Source organism: Bombyx mandarina, chromosome 12 (genome assembly GCF_030267445.1).
Source record: "Bombyx mandarina strain Sakado chromosome 12, ASM3026744v2".
Taxonomy (NCBI): Eukaryota; Metazoa; Arthropoda; class Insecta; order Lepidoptera; family Bombycidae; genus Bombyx; species Bombyx mandarina.
Genome location: NC_143219.1, coordinates 1,256,190 through 1,276,343, shown reverse-complemented (window position 1 = coordinate 1,276,343; position 20,154 = coordinate 1,256,190). Strand labels below are relative to the sequence as shown.

General features: G+C 35.3%; 1 protein-coding gene across 1 annotated transcript; it reads left to right on the top strand.

The window, feature by feature from the left end:
- The first annotated feature begins 888 nt into the window (after window positions 1–888).
- On the top strand, window positions 889–15,467 carry Mad (mothers against decapentaplegic homolog 1). Its single transcript, XM_028175028.2, has 3 exons — window positions 889–1,385; window positions 4,320–4,481; window positions 5,813–15,467. Exons 1-3 carry the CDS (start codon window positions 1,278–1,280, stop codon window positions 6,809–6,811), a joined length of 1,269 nt encoding a protein of 422 aa, XP_028030829.1. The 5' UTR covers window positions 889–1,277; the 3' UTR covers window positions 6,812–15,467.
- Window positions 15,468–20,154: the final 4,687 nt, after the last annotated feature.

Sequence of the window (20,154 nt, the reverse complement as noted above, 5' to 3'; positions counted from 1 at the left end):
GCGAAATTGGGAATAAGTCTTTATTTGAAATAGATAAGCAATTTAATATAAGTAAGTCGATTTTGCAGAGACATGTAACAAGATCAATGAAATCTCAAGGTGGACAAAAATGTCTAAGTAATACAAAATAAAATATTTAATATTTGTTCAGAGTGGGGGTATTCATCTGATTAATCCATGGAATAACCGACACACCTAATCTCTTAACCCAGATAGAAATATCAGCACTGTCGATTGCACCTATAATTGAGGTGATGTCTGCCATGTACTTTTGTCAGTTTTTCAATTTTTTTTATTGATGATCACTTTGTTGGTGCAACTAAATAAATAAATAAATTAAAACTATATATAAAAATAAAAGTAGTGCCAACCCTAGGAAATTTCTCATTTCGTCCCAATTAACCGCAATTTTCGGGTAAATAGGGATTACACCTATTTTTGCATTTTTTGCTTAAACTGGAATGCTAGTTGCATAATTTTAAATTAGACAACAAAGATGCCCCCAAGACTCAATCATTTTGATCCTGATATAGCATTTTAAACATCAACAACTACCTTAAAATTGCTAATAAAGTTGGAATTTGTCCCTAATCGCCCCATTTTACGGTATACGATGAAGAAGGTGGTTATTAGAAATAATAAGTGTATTATCTATGGTTATTAGATACACAGATTATTTTAATAGTTATGATTAGATAATTATAAACAATACTAGGGATAAAAAGATGCCACTGCCTCAATGCTGCCTCACCACTACCTCCGTTACCTACATTTATGTGTCAGTGCTTCGAGTATTCTGTCACTCGAATTCGATCTATCGCTAAAATTAGTATATTAGGTACAGGTTATATAGTATATTTCTAGTTATAAGTGACATAGAGTATGTTGCTATTCCGACAGAATATTTATGGCAACATTAACAGTAACGTCAAAAAAGGAACTGGTTAACTAACTGGCATTCTAGTTGTTGCGTTTTAAGCGTTTTATTTTTTATAATCTTGAATAAATTTTGTTATCTAAGGAACTTCTGTTGGAGCGTAATTGAATTAAAAAAAAAACCGCGTTCTTGATGAATGTGTAAACAAGTGATTGAAATTGGAGGCCGTAAATCATAGTGGGCCGGACGCTTGGCAATTGTCACGCCAATCTTGTGGAGTTCGTAATTAGCCCGGGACACCGTGGGGAATACCGAATTGCTGATCGATGGTGTGTCGGTTGCCGCGGTGACTGTGGGGACGCGTGTGCCTTTGGCCGGTGACTCATAACAGGACGTAGGGATGGACACTGACGATGGCGAGTCTTCGAGTAGCGGGCCTATGTCTAGCCTTAACAGCCTATTCTCATTTACCAGTCCCGCTGTCAAAAAACTACTTGGCTGGAAACAGGTAATCAAATTTTTTAATAATTATAAAACCTATATCTCACATTGAAATTAGGACTATTGGTATTGATATGGTATTATTTTGATTAAGCATAAATGTCTAAAAAGCGACAACTTACTAACAGAAATGAATGTACTTCTCATAGCTTCTGTTAGTACAATTACAATGTCTTTATGTCAACTAGATGAGAAACAGTATTTAAATTTAGCATTTAGTTTGTATTCGGTATTCATAACTAAACTGGCAAACGATCGGCAAGGACAGAGATCAGTGGAAAGGACTGTAGGAGGCCTTCACCCGAGGAGGGGTCCATATCCGATAACAAAAATTAACTCGTACTAACATTTAGACAATAAGCATTAATAACTAACTAAACACTAACAAATAAATACTACATTTCAAATGAAAGTTAAGGATAAGGAAATACAGGCTTTTTTATTTTATTTATTTATTTATAACTAAACAGATGAGATATTTTGTTAACTTCACTATAAAACACATGCCTAAGGTTTTGACTAATGCTTATAAGTGCCTACCATCGACCTAATGATCTAATTAGCATCTCTGTAGGTATATTTGTGATATCAACCCAATGGCAATAGGGGACCTTCGATTAGCAAGTGTGATGAGGATTCTTAGTAGTGATAGAGTAACTAAGTAGGGATTGTGTGTATGTAACATATCAGTACTGCATTATTCTCTTTGCTTCCTTCTGTTTGAGATATCCACTAAAATGTTAAGTATTTGTTGTATCAAAATTCATTTTGGCAAGGATTTCAATTATTATCTATAAGCTATAGTCTGACGGGTCAGATAAAATTGTGGGAAACAAATGTATTAATAAAGTAACTAAAAGTGAATAGACATCACTATTAGTATATGTAAATTGATATACTAATGACAGTTAAATGAGGTGTAAGCTAGACTGACTGCATACCTGTAGAATCTTCTGAAATCTTATTGATGAAGAGGTGCCAAAAAGTAAAGATAGGATATTTTTTCAAATGTAAATAACATAGAACATCAGATTCAATATCATACTCAACATGTGTATACAAACCTCGTTCACAATAATGCATTAATTTATGAAGGTAAAATAAAGGTAAATATTATAAATTTGGATAATGAGGTAGAGTATTTTAAATCTATTGTTTCATCTATTCTTTCAGTTGTAAAACAGTAATGCATTTTACTTTCAAAGTTGTGACAACCTTTATACAATATAAGAAAAAAGAATCTGTAAGTGCCTATCAGCAAAGTTAGAAGAGTCAAAATTAATTCTGCAATCTACAATTTCTGAACTGTAAATAACTGGGCCATTTTCACAGGCATTCTTAAAATAAGCAAGATTAAATCTTTATGTTTCATTCCCAATATTTGCCACATTTTTCCATGTACTTCTCATGAGCACCAGTCTAGTGCTATGAACCAGTAGATGATAGGAATACCACATTTCTACAGCAATAGCCTGAAGTTCGAATAAGCAACTGAATTTTACTAAATACTGGTTATTGTTGCTTTTAAAGACACAAGCATGCAACTGATGTTGAGTGGTTACCATTCATGATAGACATGCGTAACGTCACATACAGCTTAAGAAAGATTGAGGACTCCTGATATTTTCTGTTTACTGGGTGCAACTATGCTTGCTGTGTACTTGCTTGAACATAACATTGATCGTAATATAGTAGGATCATTGATATCACACTAAAAAAACACTTTTTTAACAATGATTCACAAAAAAATACTAAGAAAAACAATGAATCATAAGAAATAATATGAGATAATGATATTATTTCTTATATTACAATAATTTAGGTTATTGTCAATATAAAAAATTAAATAGCAGTACAATTTCAATAAAAATATTCTATTATCTAATCGGTGAGATTTAGTCTAATGGAACTAATTTTTTTATTTAAATGACCAACAAAGTCTATATTAGTGGTTGCCATTGTGTCCCCAAATGAGTTTATGGGCTATGATATACCCTAATATACATCAAATTACTTACTAACCTGATTGACAACTGCAGTACACCAGTGTGATCTTCTCAAAACACTGGAGCCTATTTTCCAGTGAATCCCTTGATTGCCTTTTATAACACTTATAGGATGGGATATCAAGCATGCTTATGGTACCGACCATTGGTTTATTTTGACTGGATATTTGTCTTATGTAGTATGTATGTTATGTTCTATCAAAGTGAGGATCAACTTGGAATTTAACTGAGTGATATCGACATAGTTAACAATAGTTAACATTGAATAGATAATATTTGAGAAATTCCTGAATCAGACTAATGACATTTTCAAGATAAGTTTGTATGTATAGTTATAGTATATACACAAGTGCCATACAATAACATTCTGTCTGTTAATGTTCTGAGCAATTTTCATACCTCAATTTAAATTTTTCCCAGTGTTGATCCCTCTAAAGGTTGCAATTATCTTCTTACAGTATACAAGTAACAAGAATAAAGTAGCAGTAATTATGATAATAAATATATACAAAACAGACGACTGACACAAATAATCTCCACATTTGATGCACTGGAGAGAGATCTGGTTGTGGGAGAGAGGTATGGTGGTAGGACCTCTTGTGAGTCCGCGCGGGTGGGTACCACCACCCTGCCTATTTCTGCCGTGAAGCAGTAATGCGTTTCGGTTTGAAGGGTGGGGCAGCCGTTGTAACTATACTTGAGACCTTAGAACTTGTATCTCAAGGTGGGTGGCGCATTTACGTTGTGGATGTCTATGGGCTCCAGTAACCACTTAACACCAGGTGGGCTGTGAGCTCGTCCACCCATCTAAGCAATAAAAAAAAAAAGATCTAATCAATGTATACATTATTGTACATTTCACAGCTATGTTGTATATAAAATAACTAAATACAAACTCTATGTAGCAAGAAAAAATTCTATTATTTGATTCACAGGGCGATGAAGAAGAAAAATGGGCTGAGAAAGCAGTAGATAGTTTAGTCAAAAAGCTCAAGAAGCGGAAAGGTGCTGTCGAGGAGTTAGAGAGGGCTCTCTCGTGTCCTGGGACACCATCGAAGTGTGTCACAATACCCCGTTCATTAGATGGAAGATTACAGGTATTATCGCCATTCTGTACTTCAACCTAACAATAGGTAGTAGGGTGTCTTATGACCCGCACCAATAGATACCACATACCACCCAGCCTATCTCTGCCGTGAAGCAGTAATCTGTTTCGGCTTGAAGGGTGGGGCAGCCGATGTACTGCAAAAACTGACACCTTAGAACTCAAGTCTCAAGATGGATGGCAGCATTTATGTTATTGATGTCTGTGAGCTCTGGTTACCACTAATACCACGATAATTGAACCGTTAGCTCATTCACCTGTAAGCAGTAAAAAAATATTAAAATCATTTGAATGTCCAGCTATAGTTTCTCTATTATGAAATACCTGCTTTGAATCTAAGCACCTTCCAATGTGAGGTATGTACAGAAGTATTCAAAGTGTGTACAAAGTATGCAATTAAGAGTGACTAGATGATTTTTTCGGATAACGCCATCTTGTTGTGTCTTTAAAGCGGTTAGTTTCCCTTTAGTTAAGAAAAATATTATTATTATTCGCCAATAGATGTCGGGAAGAGTCGATTATTGAAAACACGAATAAAACAAGGTAGCTAGGTCGATTTATCGCCCCCGAAATCCCCTGCATACTAAATTTTATGAAAATCGTTGGAGCCATTTCTGAGATTCAGATTATATACATATATATTAATATACAAGAATTGCTAGTTTAAAGGTATAAGATTGTGTTGGATGAGTGAATTGAAAATGATTTTGATCTGCAACCAGATTCCTCTTTGGAAATGAATGAGTGGAATATTTTTCTACTCTTTACACTGGTAAATGCCATTATGAAACAGAATTAAATACTTAATACTTTGACAAAATACCAGAGTGATTTATGTAATTAAGATGATTTTATTATTTGGACTTATAATTAATCTATTTATATCACTAAATATTTGAATGTTATTTATCACCAAAATTCAAGACGGGTGATTAACTGCAATGTTTGTATTTCCGTCATTCTTGTGAGTCATAAGACATAATAATTATAATTATTATTATCGTTATGATTGGCATGATATAGTAAAGTATTTGAACCGTCGGAATTGATATAATAACAGCAACAAGAAAACTGGAAGATTAAACTCAAAAAGTATTTTTAATTATTCAATATAATTGATCAAATTACATGCCAAGAGTAACCAATATGAAACTTATTTATTAAATTTAAGTTCAAGTTACTGTTAAAATGTTATTTGTTTTAAATTAACCTTATGCATATTAACATAGGTTTTGGGTGTAATTTATTTAAAAAACAAAAATGTAGCAAACAAAATTCACATTTACAAAACAATTTTTAAAAGCATCACCCATTACTTTTCAGGTTTCTCATCGCAAAGGCTTGCCGCACGTGATATACTGTCGAGTTTGGAGATGGCCGGACCTTCAGAGCCACCACGAACTCAAACCTCTAGAGATTTGCCAGTTTCCATTTAGCGCCAAACAAAAAGAAGTCTGCATAAACCCCTATCACTATAAGCGTGTTGAGAGTCCCGTACTCCCACCTGTCTTAGTGCCACGGCATTCAGAGTTTGCTCCCGGTCATTCTCTATTGCCATTCCAAAGAACCGCCGAACCTTCTATGCCCCACAATGTCTCTTACTCTGGTTCAGGTTTTCCGCCTTCAGCCAGCTCTGAATTACCAGACACCCCGCCTCCAGCGTACTCGCCGCCTTCCGAAGACTCTGAACCTCCTGGCGAGGTGGCCCCGGTTTCCTATCAAGAGCCCCTATATTGGGCTTCAGTCGCATACTACGAACTAAACTGTAGGGTGGGTGAAGTGTTCCACTGTAACTCCCATTCTGTTGTCGTCGACGGCTTCACTGATCCTTCGAACAACAGCGATAGGTTCTGCCTTGGGCAACTCAGTAACGTCAATAGAAACTCCACTATAGAAAACACAAGGCGTCACATAGGGAAGGGAGTGCATTTGTATTACGTAGGGGGGGAAGTGTATGCGGAATGTCTGTCTGACGCTGCGATATTCGTGCAGAGCCGTAACTGCAATCACCATCACGGCTTCCATCCGTCGACCGTGTGCAAGATCCCGCCCGGTTGCTCGCTGAAGATCTTCAACAACCGGGAGTTCGCGCAGCTGCTTTCCCAGAGCGTGAACCACGGCTTCGAGGCGGTTTACGAGCTGACCAAGATGTGCACTATCCGGATGTCGTTCGTGAAGGGCTGGGGGGCGGAGTACCATCGGCAGGACGTGACGTCGACGCCGTGCTGGATCGAGATCCACCTGCACGGGCCCCTGCAGTGGCTCGACAAGGTGCTGACGCAGATGGGCTCTCCGCACAACGCCATATCCTCCGTCTCCTAGCCTCCCCACCCACCGTGATCCTGAATAGATACTAAAATCTCATTTTGATTTTTTTTTATTTGCATTTGATTATTTTAAGTTTTAACGGTTTCTTTGATACGATCGTGACTTTGATAAACTTACGTTGGTATTTTATTATTATTATTATTATTATTTTAATATGTTATTATTTTTACAAAATTTAGATGAGTTTTGATTAATTCGTTTTTTTTTTTTTTTTATATAACTTGTATTTTATTATTATGTTTGCTGTTGTATCGAAGCCAAAATGGCGTCAAGTGCAGCTCAAATTAAGTGTCCAACTTTTTAAAGAGGTAAGGTAGTGTGATCGTTTGTTATGATTACAATAAAGACATAATTAAGGATTTAATTATACTCGTGAAAGTTATGACAAGGTAGAAAAGATATTATTTTGTGTATATATATATATATATTATATATAACAAGTGCTTTTGTGGGAATTTTGCATAGGAATGTAGTATAAAAGTAATAATTAAAAACTCACTCTCTTATAGTCTATTCTTTTTATATATGTCATCTTTGCATGTGTATTTTTGTCATAAGAATAGAGTATAAAACTGAAACTTTATATCGGAATAGCAATTTGCTGGTTGAATTCAATAGTTGCACGAGTAAAATAATAAGTTTTGCGAACCGGCGATTGACTGCGGACGATGCTCATTTGTATGAAATAGTTTGTGAACGATCGCGGGCGATGTTTTCACTTTCATTAAGATTCATACAAACCAGTTGGTTGATCTCTGCAGCGGCGGCTAAGCAACAATGCCGCTAGTTTTGAAAGTTTACCTTAAAAGAGATAAATGGACCGTTTATTTTGAAAGTGGTGTAAGTCCACTTTCTTTTGTTTCGAGAAAATTAAAGGTTACTATATTTGTTGATTTAAAAATACAGGCAAATCATATGAGGTCTGGCTATGCCACCTACCTCTGTCAATTGGACTTACATCACTTTCATAATCGATGATAATGCAATTTTATTTACCGACCGATTTTAAGTTGTACAAAACATGGGATTTTTTTGAGAAATTAAACACGGACTAGTTATATATAAAAAATTTACATTAAATTTCATGTAAATTTTTTACGTAACGTACATACGTACATACAACGTAACACGTAATTCTTGCTTAATTAAGCATGAATTACGTGATAGCTCATTTTTCTCAAAAATGGACTTACACGACTTTCAAAATAAACGGTCCAAATTTGAAGTCTAATATCAAAACTGTAGCTGCAAAACATAGCCAGTGTGCACTAATCGCTAATTGCTCAAACTATCTTTTTTTTAACATGTGCCATTATTTGAGAACTTCGGCGAAATGTCGTGTTTTGTGTTATACATATTATATTTTTTATTTGAAAATAATTGACCTGCAAATTCCCACAGATAACGTGCGTAGTTAAGTAATGATATTAAATAGTTATTATTATAGAGAGGAACGTTTATGATAGTTATAAGAATAAATATAGGTTTTTAATTTAGTTCTGGAAGCGTAGCATTAATAATTTTTTTACTAACATTTGGTTTTGAGGTTATTAATTACATGTATATCCATTTGCATGAAAAAAAATAAGAAAAAAATAGACACAGAGTCAGTGACGTCCAGTTCGGGATAATCTGTGGTGGAATGGCGTCATAAACTCATTTCCTAATGAACGTTCGACGCAAGCGCACGTCGCTGAGCAGCTGAGACGTGGAAATTAATAACGCAATTACATTAATACGTTAAATAAATTTAAAAAAGCCCTGGAACTCATGAAGTTAATGATAATTTACGAGAAATGAACGAATTTTACCAAATAACATTACAATTAATTGTCTAATGTATTTTATTCAAAAAGGTTTAACTAAAAAGTTGTACTGAAAATTTTTTTGGGAGTTTTGTCTTATTATTTGAAGATTTAACACCATACTTGAAAATGAATAATTTATTCGTTGTCTGAAAAACGAAGTGCCATCAAAAAACATATTGATATTTAGTTTTTTTTTTTTGTTTGAAGGGACACGACAATATGAAACAAATGTGTTTTGTTGATATCGAAACAAAGTAATATCGATACGTCTCTATATAGACGTTAAAGTAAGATACGTCTCTGTATAGACTTTTCGCATTTTCGGATCTCGTTGGCTGAAATCGATGATGAAACATGTAAAAATAACCAAAGGCTTGCATGCGCGCTACATTAAATTTTATATACAGGGTGTCCCAGAAAGAATGGATAATCCTGAAACACCTCATAATAAATAGAGCTATTGAGGGACACCAAAAAAATAATAATAAAAAAACGATTAAACCGTAAAAGTTAGGTATTTTAAAAGTTAAAGAGGTATCTGTCACCTCGATTTAATTTTTGGTGGTTAAATGGTTAGCAAAGCCCATAGATATCACAATACGTGAACGATACTAGGTTGATACTGTCAGACTTGTGATTTAAGAATATATAACAGGAGGCCCGTACTTCGAAGTGGTAATAGGCAAGGTGGCGGTACTTGCTCGTGTAGCTCACTAGAACCACGGGACCTAGCCCAACCACCGGAAAACGAATATTTATCACAACTAATTAAAACAAATATATCTATCTACCTTAAATCGCGGACATCGCGCAAGAATATATCGAGACGTGAAAGGATATTTGGTTCAAGCAACATTTTTGCAACTTTACCGGAGAGTCATTTAAGTTCAAAATTTGGAAAAATATCATAACAAAAAAAAACTTCAACTATTCGAGTGGAGTTTTCTTTTTTGTTTTTTATTGCCTTTGTAGGCAGACGAACACACGGCCCACCTGATAGTAAGTGGTTACCGTCGCCCATGGACTTCAGCAATACCAGGGACAGAGCCAATCCGCTGCCTACCGCTTAATACTCTCCACAAGCTTCGTTTGAAGAAGGACATGTCATAGCGCTCGGGAAACACCGAGTAAATTTAATTGAAGTTCAATTAAAAACATCGTTACTCTTGATACTCGTAGCAAATAAAACCCGCCTTTAATTACAATAAATAATCACTACATAGTATAAAACAAAGTCGCTTTCTCTGTTCCTATGTATGCTTAAATCTTTAAAACTACGCAACGGATTTTAATGCGTTTTTTTTTTAATAGGTAGAGTGATTGAAGAGGAAGGTTTATGTGTATAATAACATCCATTAAATAGTGGAGAAATCAAGAATAAATTGCAGTTTCCGAAGCGAAGCGAGGGCGGGTCGCTAATGTAATTATATAAATGATAAATGTGGCTTAAACCAAATAGCCTTTAATCCCTCAATATGTAAACATTCAAATGATTCTCGTTTTTATTGTCTCACTAGCTGACCCGACATACTTCGTAGTGCCTCAATCGATAAATAAAAGACCTAAACTTTTGTATAAAATAAACATAAAAACAAAGAAAAGGAATCCGTCCGACGGGGGACACATCAAAGGAAAAACAAAATTGTTATTTTTATTTAATTCCGAGTATTTTCATATGTATCTACCTTTTAAACCTCCTCTGGACTTCCACAAATAATTCAAGACCAAAATTAGCCAAATCGGTCCAGCCGTTCTCGAGTTTTAGCGAGACTAACGAACAGCAATTCATTTTTATATACAACATAGAAGGCAGAAGATTTGTTTGGTTGATTTTTATCTAAAGCTGTATAATGCTTTCAAAGTTTATACTGTCTGAATTGTTTCGTCGATTTTTCTAAAGCTGTATAACGCTTTCATCATAACGCTTATCGATATCAACTAATACGCTTTTATGAAACCAAAATTCGTATCGCGACAAAATGCAAATACTATAATTTTTTTTTTTTTTTTGTTGATAAAATGATCTCAGAATGTTAAAATATAAGATTCTATTAAAAAAAAATTATTAGTTCCTCGGAATAAATTCGTTACGTTTTGATGCATTATTAATGATGTTTGTAATGAGTGCGAAATGTGTTAGTTTTTTTTTTTTTTTTTTAATAAATAAAATAATATTGCCATTGAGAAAGCGGGGGAAACCAGAGTGCTGCAAACGAGATTTGATATGTTATTTAATGCACAATATCATAAGTCCACATTTGAATGTGCTATGAGAATCAAATTAGATCATTTCAGAAAATTAGGATTTTATAAGCTTTCTGATTTCGTGCCTGACAGAGAACGCACTACTTTAGAATATGGCGCCAGTATTTATCATGTGCCATATATATATGTTACTAACTCTTACCCGCGGTTTTGCGCACGTAATATCGAACACGGTATCCCTCTAGAACTATCTTATAGATTAAAAGTTATGTCCTTTTCTGTATCCTTGAAAACTTGTATGAAAAACTTCATTATATTTGGTTATTTAAGATGTGAACGCGTAACAAACAAACCAACTCACTATTACATCATTTGTAATATCCTACTATTAATATAAACGCGAAAGCTTGTAAGAATGTATGGATGTATGTTTGTTACTGTTTCACCCAAAAACTACGGAATGAATTTTGATGAGACTTTAGAATAATATAGCTTACACCTCAGAATAACACATAGGCTATAATTTATAAAGATATATTGTGAACTACTCAAAATATAACTATAGGTGTCAAGTAAGTAGGAAAAAAATCTGCCATCTCTATTTTCATAATGAATAATAAATTACAGTCCCCGATGCGAAGCGAGGGCGGGTCGCTAGTTATGCTAGCATTTGTTCTCGATCCCTACTATCAATTTAAGCGCTTTTATTGGCCATTTAATTTATTTTATTACTATCCAACTGTTTTAGTGATAATTTGTTTTTAAACAACACGTTTATCGGGTACCCAATTGAAAGAACGCCGACGACTCCTCAGTTAGGACACTGAACATACTCTATTTCGAGGGGTGAAAGCCACATGTATGCGACAGTTCGCTTAATACTTATAACGCGCGCCATCTAGCGACAAACGCAGGCAAACGTTCCAACTCCATACAAAAAATTGAATTAACTTTTACGCTATCGAGAACGTTAAAAAACTCGCACTAAGCACACAGAACGCATCGCTGCTTTGCGACAGAAATAACTAAAACTACCTAACCTTATTTAGAGTGTATTTTTTAAATATTTTATTGCTTAGCCCCCTTAGCGGCAAACGTAGGGACGCTGTAAAAACTCTCACTAAGCACACAGAGTTCTCGATAGCGTTAACCCAATTTTGTATGCAGTTGGAACAGCGCCCCTAGCGGCAAACATACGCAAACGATCCCATTCCATACAAATATGAGCTAACTTTTACGCTATCGTGAACGTTAAAAAACTCTCACTAAGCACTCTGTATTCGGGCGATGGTCTGACGAAGTCGATCGTGACACAGCGCTAAAGCCGCTGCCAACCCACCGCGTTTGACGAAGAATTGCCCCTTTAGTACGTGTACATTTTTCAAAACTACTATGACAATTTCTTGTCGATCCTAAGAAACATGTGTATTTAAAGTTTTCTGGGTCTTTCTCTCAGTCTTGAATTTCGGCGGTGTAGATTAATCTCCGAATGGTCAGCCTGAAATATAGGTACCCGCAAAAAACCGCAAAGGATATTTGTAATCTATAAATAAATTCGATATCGTAAACGGAAGGAACACTCTGGTCCCTAAATTTGAAATAACGCCTTTTCGCATTAAAGTGTACAATTTCAAAAAAATATTCGAAATTGAGTTAATATGCGTAAACATTTGGTATCACCAGTATTTTTCTCATAAATACTGTCAAAAGAGCGTAGTTTAGTTTTTGTTTTTTTTTGTTTTTTAGTTTCCCTGTTTTGACTAATATTGACAAAATTAATACATACATCATTTTATCTTACTTTAAAGACAGATAATGTAACTGGTCAAAAATAAAAATAAATTTTACAAAGATAATTAATATTAAAGATATCACATGTTAAACATTTAAAACACTCTCCTGTAAAATTAGTAAGTTTTGAGATTATAAAGTTTTAATGCAAAAAGACGATAAATCGCTGTCATCTTACAGTGCGTATGGCATATGAGCTTTTGACGATAATGAATATTAATATAATTACAGTCCAAGCAAATCGACTCGTTTGGATTTACAAGTTGACTGGATTGTATATGATATTAGGGATTGTCCAGCACTCAAAAGTATTAGATTGACCTATACTTTTAATACCTATTTAGGAAGGAAAAAAAATACAGATTAGTCTTTTGCGTATGTTTCTAAAGTGCACACATTTACTAACAGATTTAAAAAAAAATCGTATGCAATAATATTCTTGGTTACTCATCGTATCTAAGATTTAAAAAACAAATACATTAAAAACAAAAACAATATTTACTTTCATTGTGAAAATCATAATTCGATTTATTCTTATAAATAAATACATTTTTACTGCGAAATATAATGCATATTACACTTGATAATTTTGCAATCGCGAAAGATTTTTCATTAATGTGATAAGTCTATCAGAATATATAATATTTTTGAAAACGCGTCCTTTGATTAACGCAGTTCACTAATGATATTACTTTTCAAAAATACAATTACATTAAAGACGATTTCAACCAAAAAAAATGCAAAAAATATAATTTTTTTATATTAAGTAAGGCTCTTGAGTATATAAGAAAAATAGCTAGTTTTCGTTCAAAAAGCTAACGACGAAATTGTGGTCAAGAACATTAAAGAAAAATCATTTAAACTTCAATGATATTTTTTTAATCGTGAATAATTGAATATTCGCAGTTTCGAAGAGGGCACATCTCTGAAAATGTAAATTGTTCAGGAAATGACAAAAAAACTGATTATTTTCTAAAGCAGTGTAATATTTAAAATATTAACTTTTGAGATATATTTTAGTGTTAATTAGCAATTGAAAATTACTGGAATTATTATAGAATGGGTGTACGTAAGCCTCAAAACTACATGTATATGAAAAAACGTATTTGACAAAATATGCGACATGTGCCCTTTTCGAAGTTGCATATTCAATTGTTATCGATATTTGACTTCATTTACATTTAGACGTGAATACGCATTCGCAATACAGTCGACCCTCGTTAATTCGAAACTTGAGGGACTCTTAAAATATTACGAATTATCGAATGTTTGAAATATCAAATGGTTCGAAATTTGTGAGAGAAAATAAATAAAACTTCGAATTACTAAGTATTGATCAATAATTATTTATTAACTGCTATTCTACAACAATGAAAAAAGTTTAGAGTGTACATACATACATGTACCTACATTCTTATACATACATAAACCTATTCATAATGTAAATTAATTAATGTTTCGAAAGAACTCTGTTATACTGGTTTGCTTCAAAACACATTGTTGCTGCTCAGACGGCTCAATAACTTTTTTTAAGAGAAAAAGTGCCTGAAATGCTTTTTCATCACTTTCGTTCATAACAAAAACAAAGGCTCGTGTATGTTGATACAAGTTTGAACTTGTCGCAAAATGTACTTACATTACAATCATTCGACCTCTTTCTCTCTGCAACTTTAAATTGTCGAGTGTTGGACCCCGATGAGTTCGAATTAACGCGTCGTTTTATTATATAGCAATGATTTTTTCGTTCGAATTACCAAGTACATAAAAATGTATTGATTTAGTTCGAAATATAAAGAGATCCTGTAGGGAACTCGTGATAACTTTGAATTATAGAGAGGTTCTAATTATCGCAGGTTGGATTTTTTTTTTTTTTTTATTGCTTAGATGGGTGGACGAGCTCACAGCCCACCTGATGTTAAGTGGTTACTGGAGCCCATAGACATCCACAACGTAAATGCGCCACCCACCTTGAGATACAAGTTCTAAGGTCTCAAGTATAGTAACGACGGCTGCCCCACCCTTCAAACCGAAACGCATTACTGCTTCACGGCAGAAATAGGCAGGGTGGTGGTACCCACCCGCGCGGACTCACAAGAGGTCCTACCACCAGTAATTACGCAAATTATAATTTTGCGGGTTTCATTTTTATTACACGATGTTATTCCTGCACCGTGGAAGTCAATCGTGAACATTTGTTGAGTACGTATTTCATTTGAAAAATTGGTACCCGCCTGCGGGATTCGAACACCGGTGCATCGCTCAACACGAATGCACCGGACGTCTTATCCGTTAGGCCACGACGACTACATATCCGTTAGGCCACGACGACTACATATACATGGAATTAACGAGAGTCGACTGTATAACGTTTTAGTTCAAAATTCTAATGTTGCCATCAATTGAAACATCCAAAAAATAATGACAACTGAAATAGCGTGCTATATTTTTTAATCCTGTGCCTTTTCTCTTTGAAAGTATTAATCGAGTCATCGACAACGGCCTTATTGTTTTTAAGATTTTATAAAATAAATAAATAAATAAAAACTTAATAAATTTTATTGCATTTCTAATAAAATTAAATTTCCTTTGATAATTTATGATACGTCTATAAATGAAAATGTAAATATGTACTAGTGATTTTGAGTATTTTGATTATAATTAAAACAAATACATATGCCTTAATGTTTGTGAAAGCCCATATATGTATATTGATTAGAAGAATTATGAATGTATATTTACAAAATTACGTACGTAATGAAGGGAATGTCGAAATTTTTACGTAACTTTCTAAAGATGAAACGGGATGTAACAAAATTTTGTAAAAAAAATATATGTAAGTAAGAAAATGAGAGTTTTATTATTTATTCCAGTAGTATTGACACAATTAATGTGACATTTAAATAAATTAAACAATAGTACACGAAAAATACCTTAAAGCGTATATTAAAAAGGAGTATGAAACACTTTAAGTTAATGTTTTTTTTATTACCCTTGTAGGCAGACGAGCACGACGACCCACCTGATGGTGAGTGGTTACCGTCGCCTACGGACTTCAGCAATGCCAGGGGCAGAGCCAAGCCGCTGCTATTTTTCGGAGTTTGTTGATCAAAAGGACAGTGTTAATGGCTATGAGTATACCAATGAGATTCTTCAGTATAAATGTGGGTTGTGGTTATTTAGTTGGTGAGTGCTTCTCAATGCGTCATTCATGTAAAAAAAAGGTTTTGGATTTTCTATAGATTTGGATAAAATATTTTATTTATTTATTTAGATTTAGATGCCTCAGAAAGAAAGTATCTTATTATGTTCTCCATATTTTGAATATTATGATAAGTTTAGCAACACAGCTTGAAACGAAAGGTCACACATACACTTCAATGCGTGATAGAAATTTAGGTTACAAAACAAACAAGTTATTCTAATGATTAATTATTTAAAACGCAACCTTACAGCGCATCGAGAACCCGAATCACACAAACCGAACCGTCGGCTGCGGCTAAATAAACTAGGGTAATATTTGTCGCAACCAGGAACACCTAATCAAGTCGACCTGTGTAATACGGGCGGCATAATATGCAATTATCGTTTGCTGCGCCGACGCCCGGTAGAATACTAATAGTTAAGAGTCACGGCCGAGCGTTGCGCATTCCTCGTAACGTAATGCGGTGAAAATTAGGCTGCTCCGATATTACGAGACTCGCTTCGATGAATGAACGTAGTGTTATAGCGGAATGGTGTTCGTTATGGCGGTAGGACGTCTTGTGAGTCCGCAAGAGTATGTACCACCGCCCTGCCTATTTCTGCCGTGAAACAGTAATGCGTTTCGGGTTGAAGGGTGGGGTAGTTGTTGTAAGTATACTTGAGACCTTAGAATTCATATCTCAAGGTGAGTGGCGGAATTTGCGTTATAGATTTCTATGGGCTTGTGGAACCACTTAACACCAGCTGGGCTGTGAGCTCGTCCACCCACCTAAGCAATAAAAAAAAGAAAAGCATTCTGTTGTGTGTGTTGTCAATCCCGGTCACCGTTCTCGTCGAACCCGTCGCTTGCGACGAAGGGCTCGACGAGCGAATTAACCCATAGACACAGCCCACTGAGTTTCTCGCCGGATCTTCTCAGTGGGTCGCGTTTCCCATTCGGTGGTAGATTCTGCGAAGCACTACTCTTGCTAGGGCCAGTGCTAGCAATACTCCGGTTTGAGCCCCGTGAGCTCACCTACACGTTAGGGTGAAGCTGAAATAGCCTCTCAAGGTTATCAGCATAGGTACGTAAAAAAAAAAGTTGTCAATTTGTCAATGGTTATCGGACAACATAGATATCGCAGCGGGAACGACGCCGTACATTAAGAGACGAGAAATAGAGAATTAACGGGCATTCTACTCTCCAAAGTGGAATCTGTGACTGCTAAGATTTTAGTTTACTTCTTACGTATTTGAAATAGGCTCTAGCACCGGTAAATTTTGGAACAATGGAAAATACGATAGAAAAGGTCAAGAGTAGGTACTAGTGTTCACGAGCCCAATAATAAGTTTGTGTTTATTCTATTTAGCAATGAAATCGGCTCGAATACAAAAGCTGTCAATCATACGTTGACAACGAACGAATTATCTCCGCGTGAAAGGTTACTCATTGTTGAGCTGTAGGTAGGTAGTATATGTGTATCCAATTAGTAATGGTAGATGGAAAGGTCTCGAACATTAGATTAAGGAATCAATTAGAAGACCGTAATGCCCGAAGTGCTAAAACGAACTAAATCTATTATGGACCTCTCACCATTATACCATCTGTCTCCGAGCAGTCTGAAGTCTGTTTGAAGTCGTCGTGGCCTAAAGGATAAGACGTCCGGTGCATTCGTATCGAGCGATGCACTGGTGTTCGAATCTCGCTGGCGGGTACCAATTTTTCTAAGGAAATACGTACTCAACAAATGTTCACGATTGACTTCCACGGTGAAGGAATAACATCGTGCAATAAAAATCAAACCCGCAAAATTGTAATTTGCGTAATTACTGGTGGTAGGACCTCTTGTGAGTCCGCACGGGTAGGTACCACCGCCCCGCCTATTTCTGCCGTGAAGCAGTAATGCGTTTCGGTTTGAAGGGCGGGGCAGCCGTTGTGACTATACTGAGACCTTAGAACTATATCTCAAGGTGTGTGGCGCATTTACGTTGTAGATGTCTATGGGCTCCAGTAACCACTTAACACCAGGTGGGCTGTGAGCTCGTCCACACATCTAAGCAATAAAAAAATAAAAAAAAGTCTATCCCACACTTCTTGAAACAATTACAGGGTATTATTTTAATTTTTTTTTTGTTATTACCATTCGGCTCTGGAATGAGTTTAGCCCTTCAACGACGTTTCTCGAAGGGTACGCGATATGTCCTTATTCCTAATTATCATTATAAACAGGCCTCTGACATCCATGAACAGAGCAACTAAGAATTAGGCGGAGCCTTTGAGAGTAATGAAACTGAGTTCTGGTTTGTGTTTAGCTTATTCTAAATACCTAACTACTACGCAATCATCGAATCGCCTCTTCTAATAGTACTTTTATGATGGATTGCAACCTTCAAGTCCTAATTTATTTAGCTGGTAAATGATTAAAATCCGATACAGCAACGAAAGTGAGGTAAAACGCTTCTCGTGGTCCACATCTCCTATGGCCTCGATTGTCAACGGTTGGCGGACTCTCGAGAATCCGCCTAAACAGCTGTCAACTGATACCACTGAACTATTCTACTGTTTGAGAACCAGTCACGGTCGAGAAGCCTGATACTCCGTCATCTTGTTACTCTGTTTCAAGATGCTTAAAGAAATAACGGAAAAGGCGTTAAGTTAACACCCTCTCCTCTCGTCCAATAGGGAGGGGTTAAAGTGAAGAGAGGAGAGATCCATCTCTCGTGCACATTCCGCAGGATTGTGTACCTGCAGTTTAAAATCATAGAACTCTTGAAAATAAATCTTTCAAGAATTCCTGAAAATCTGAGATACCTACAAGAAGCTGAAAGAGTACCTACCCCAAACCTTAGGACAGCTTGCACGAACTATAGAAAAGGCCGAACCCCACAAGAGAAAGAAGGATGATAAAACTGAGAGCGTTGGTCTAAATTAATTCAGCTAGTTATTACTTTAATGTCAAAAACCTGCCTACAGCTCTTTCGTCTAATCATGAATCTTCGGCTGGCATTGATATAATCGCCGTTTAAGGACAGTTCACACGACGCATAATAAACTTTCTTGACATTGTTTAAAACAAAAGATTCGTTCAATGGATTCCAACTAACGACAAAAGTCCGATTTCGTAACTAAAAGGCAGATGCCAAACCTTCTTTGTGTAATAACATAATATTAGTTAAACTTGTGCGATAATATTGCTACTAAACTGTATGCAATACATAGGTACATGCATACACTCATTTATTTAAGTTACGTCTTGCACGTAATATCTACGAATAAAATTAAACTTCTTAGGTAAGGGTCAGTGCCTTTATACATCAGTTACGTTTTATACTGTTTTTTCATGTATTTTCCGAAAATGAGAGGGAATTGCGAACACTAGAACTAGGTACTGCAAAATTTCTTATTTTCATTTCGAAAGACCTCAACTACTTATTTTAATTGTGTGAAGAATAATATAATCTTCACAGAATAAAAAATGACTAAGTAGAGTTATGTATTTCTTTTTAATTTTTTTAATACGAATCTATGTTTCAAGCTCTTAATGCTAAAGCTACAGAATGTGAATGAGACAGGAGTCTCACTCACATTTCTGTAGCTGTCATAGTTTTTGACTTATAAAATGTGGGAAGCCATTAAGATTATAAATTATATCATTATAGTATTAGCATGAGCAACTTTGCTTCTATTTCGAGTAGTAATTATACACTAACTCAGGTCGACAATTAACTAACTCATACGTAGAGGAAAAATTATGTTTATCAGTCATGTCATGTTTATTTCATTAATCCCACTAAAATTACAGTTTACTATTTAAAAAAAATTAGTAAAAAAAACTTTACATTCTTCGAAGTTTTATTTTTATTGTTTATTGCTTAGATGGGTGGACGAGCTCACAACCCACCTGGTGTTAAGTTGTTACTGGAGCCCATAGATAACGTAAATGCGCCACCCACCTTGAGATATAAGTTCTAAGGTCTCAAGTATAGTTACAACGGCTGCCCCACCCTTCAAACAAACCGAAACGCATTACTGCTTTACGGCAGAAATGGGCAGAGTGGTGGTACCTATCCGTGCGGACTCACAAGAGGTCCTACCTCCACTAAAAAGTTACTTTCTTCGAAGTGATATAACAATTTTGATAATCTGACTTAAATTTGTATGTAAACTTAAATTTGTATGGAGTTGGAACGTTTGCGTACGTTTGCCGCTAGGGGCGCTGTTCTAACTGCATACAAATTTGAGTTAACTTTTACGCTATCGAGAACGTTAAAAAACTCGCATTCTGCACACCGGTTAGTAATAAAAATACAATTAAGAATTCGGCCTCATGTCTCAAGGTGAAAAGCAGCGTT

Excerpts from the sequence above, each read along its gene's own strand:
- Mad (XM_028175028.2), top strand. The coding sequence starts at position 1,278 with ATGGACACTGACGATGGCGAGTCTTCGAGTAGCGGGCCTATGTCTAGC. Across the intron at positions 1,386-4,319 it reads AACTACTTGGCTGGAAACAG|GGCGATGAAGAAGAAAAATG; the intron begins GTAATCAAATTT and ends TTTGATTCACAG. Across the intron at positions 4,482-5,812 it reads CATTAGATGGAAGATTACAG|GTTTCTCATCGCAAAGGCTT; the intron begins GTATTATCGCCA and ends ATTACTTTTCAG.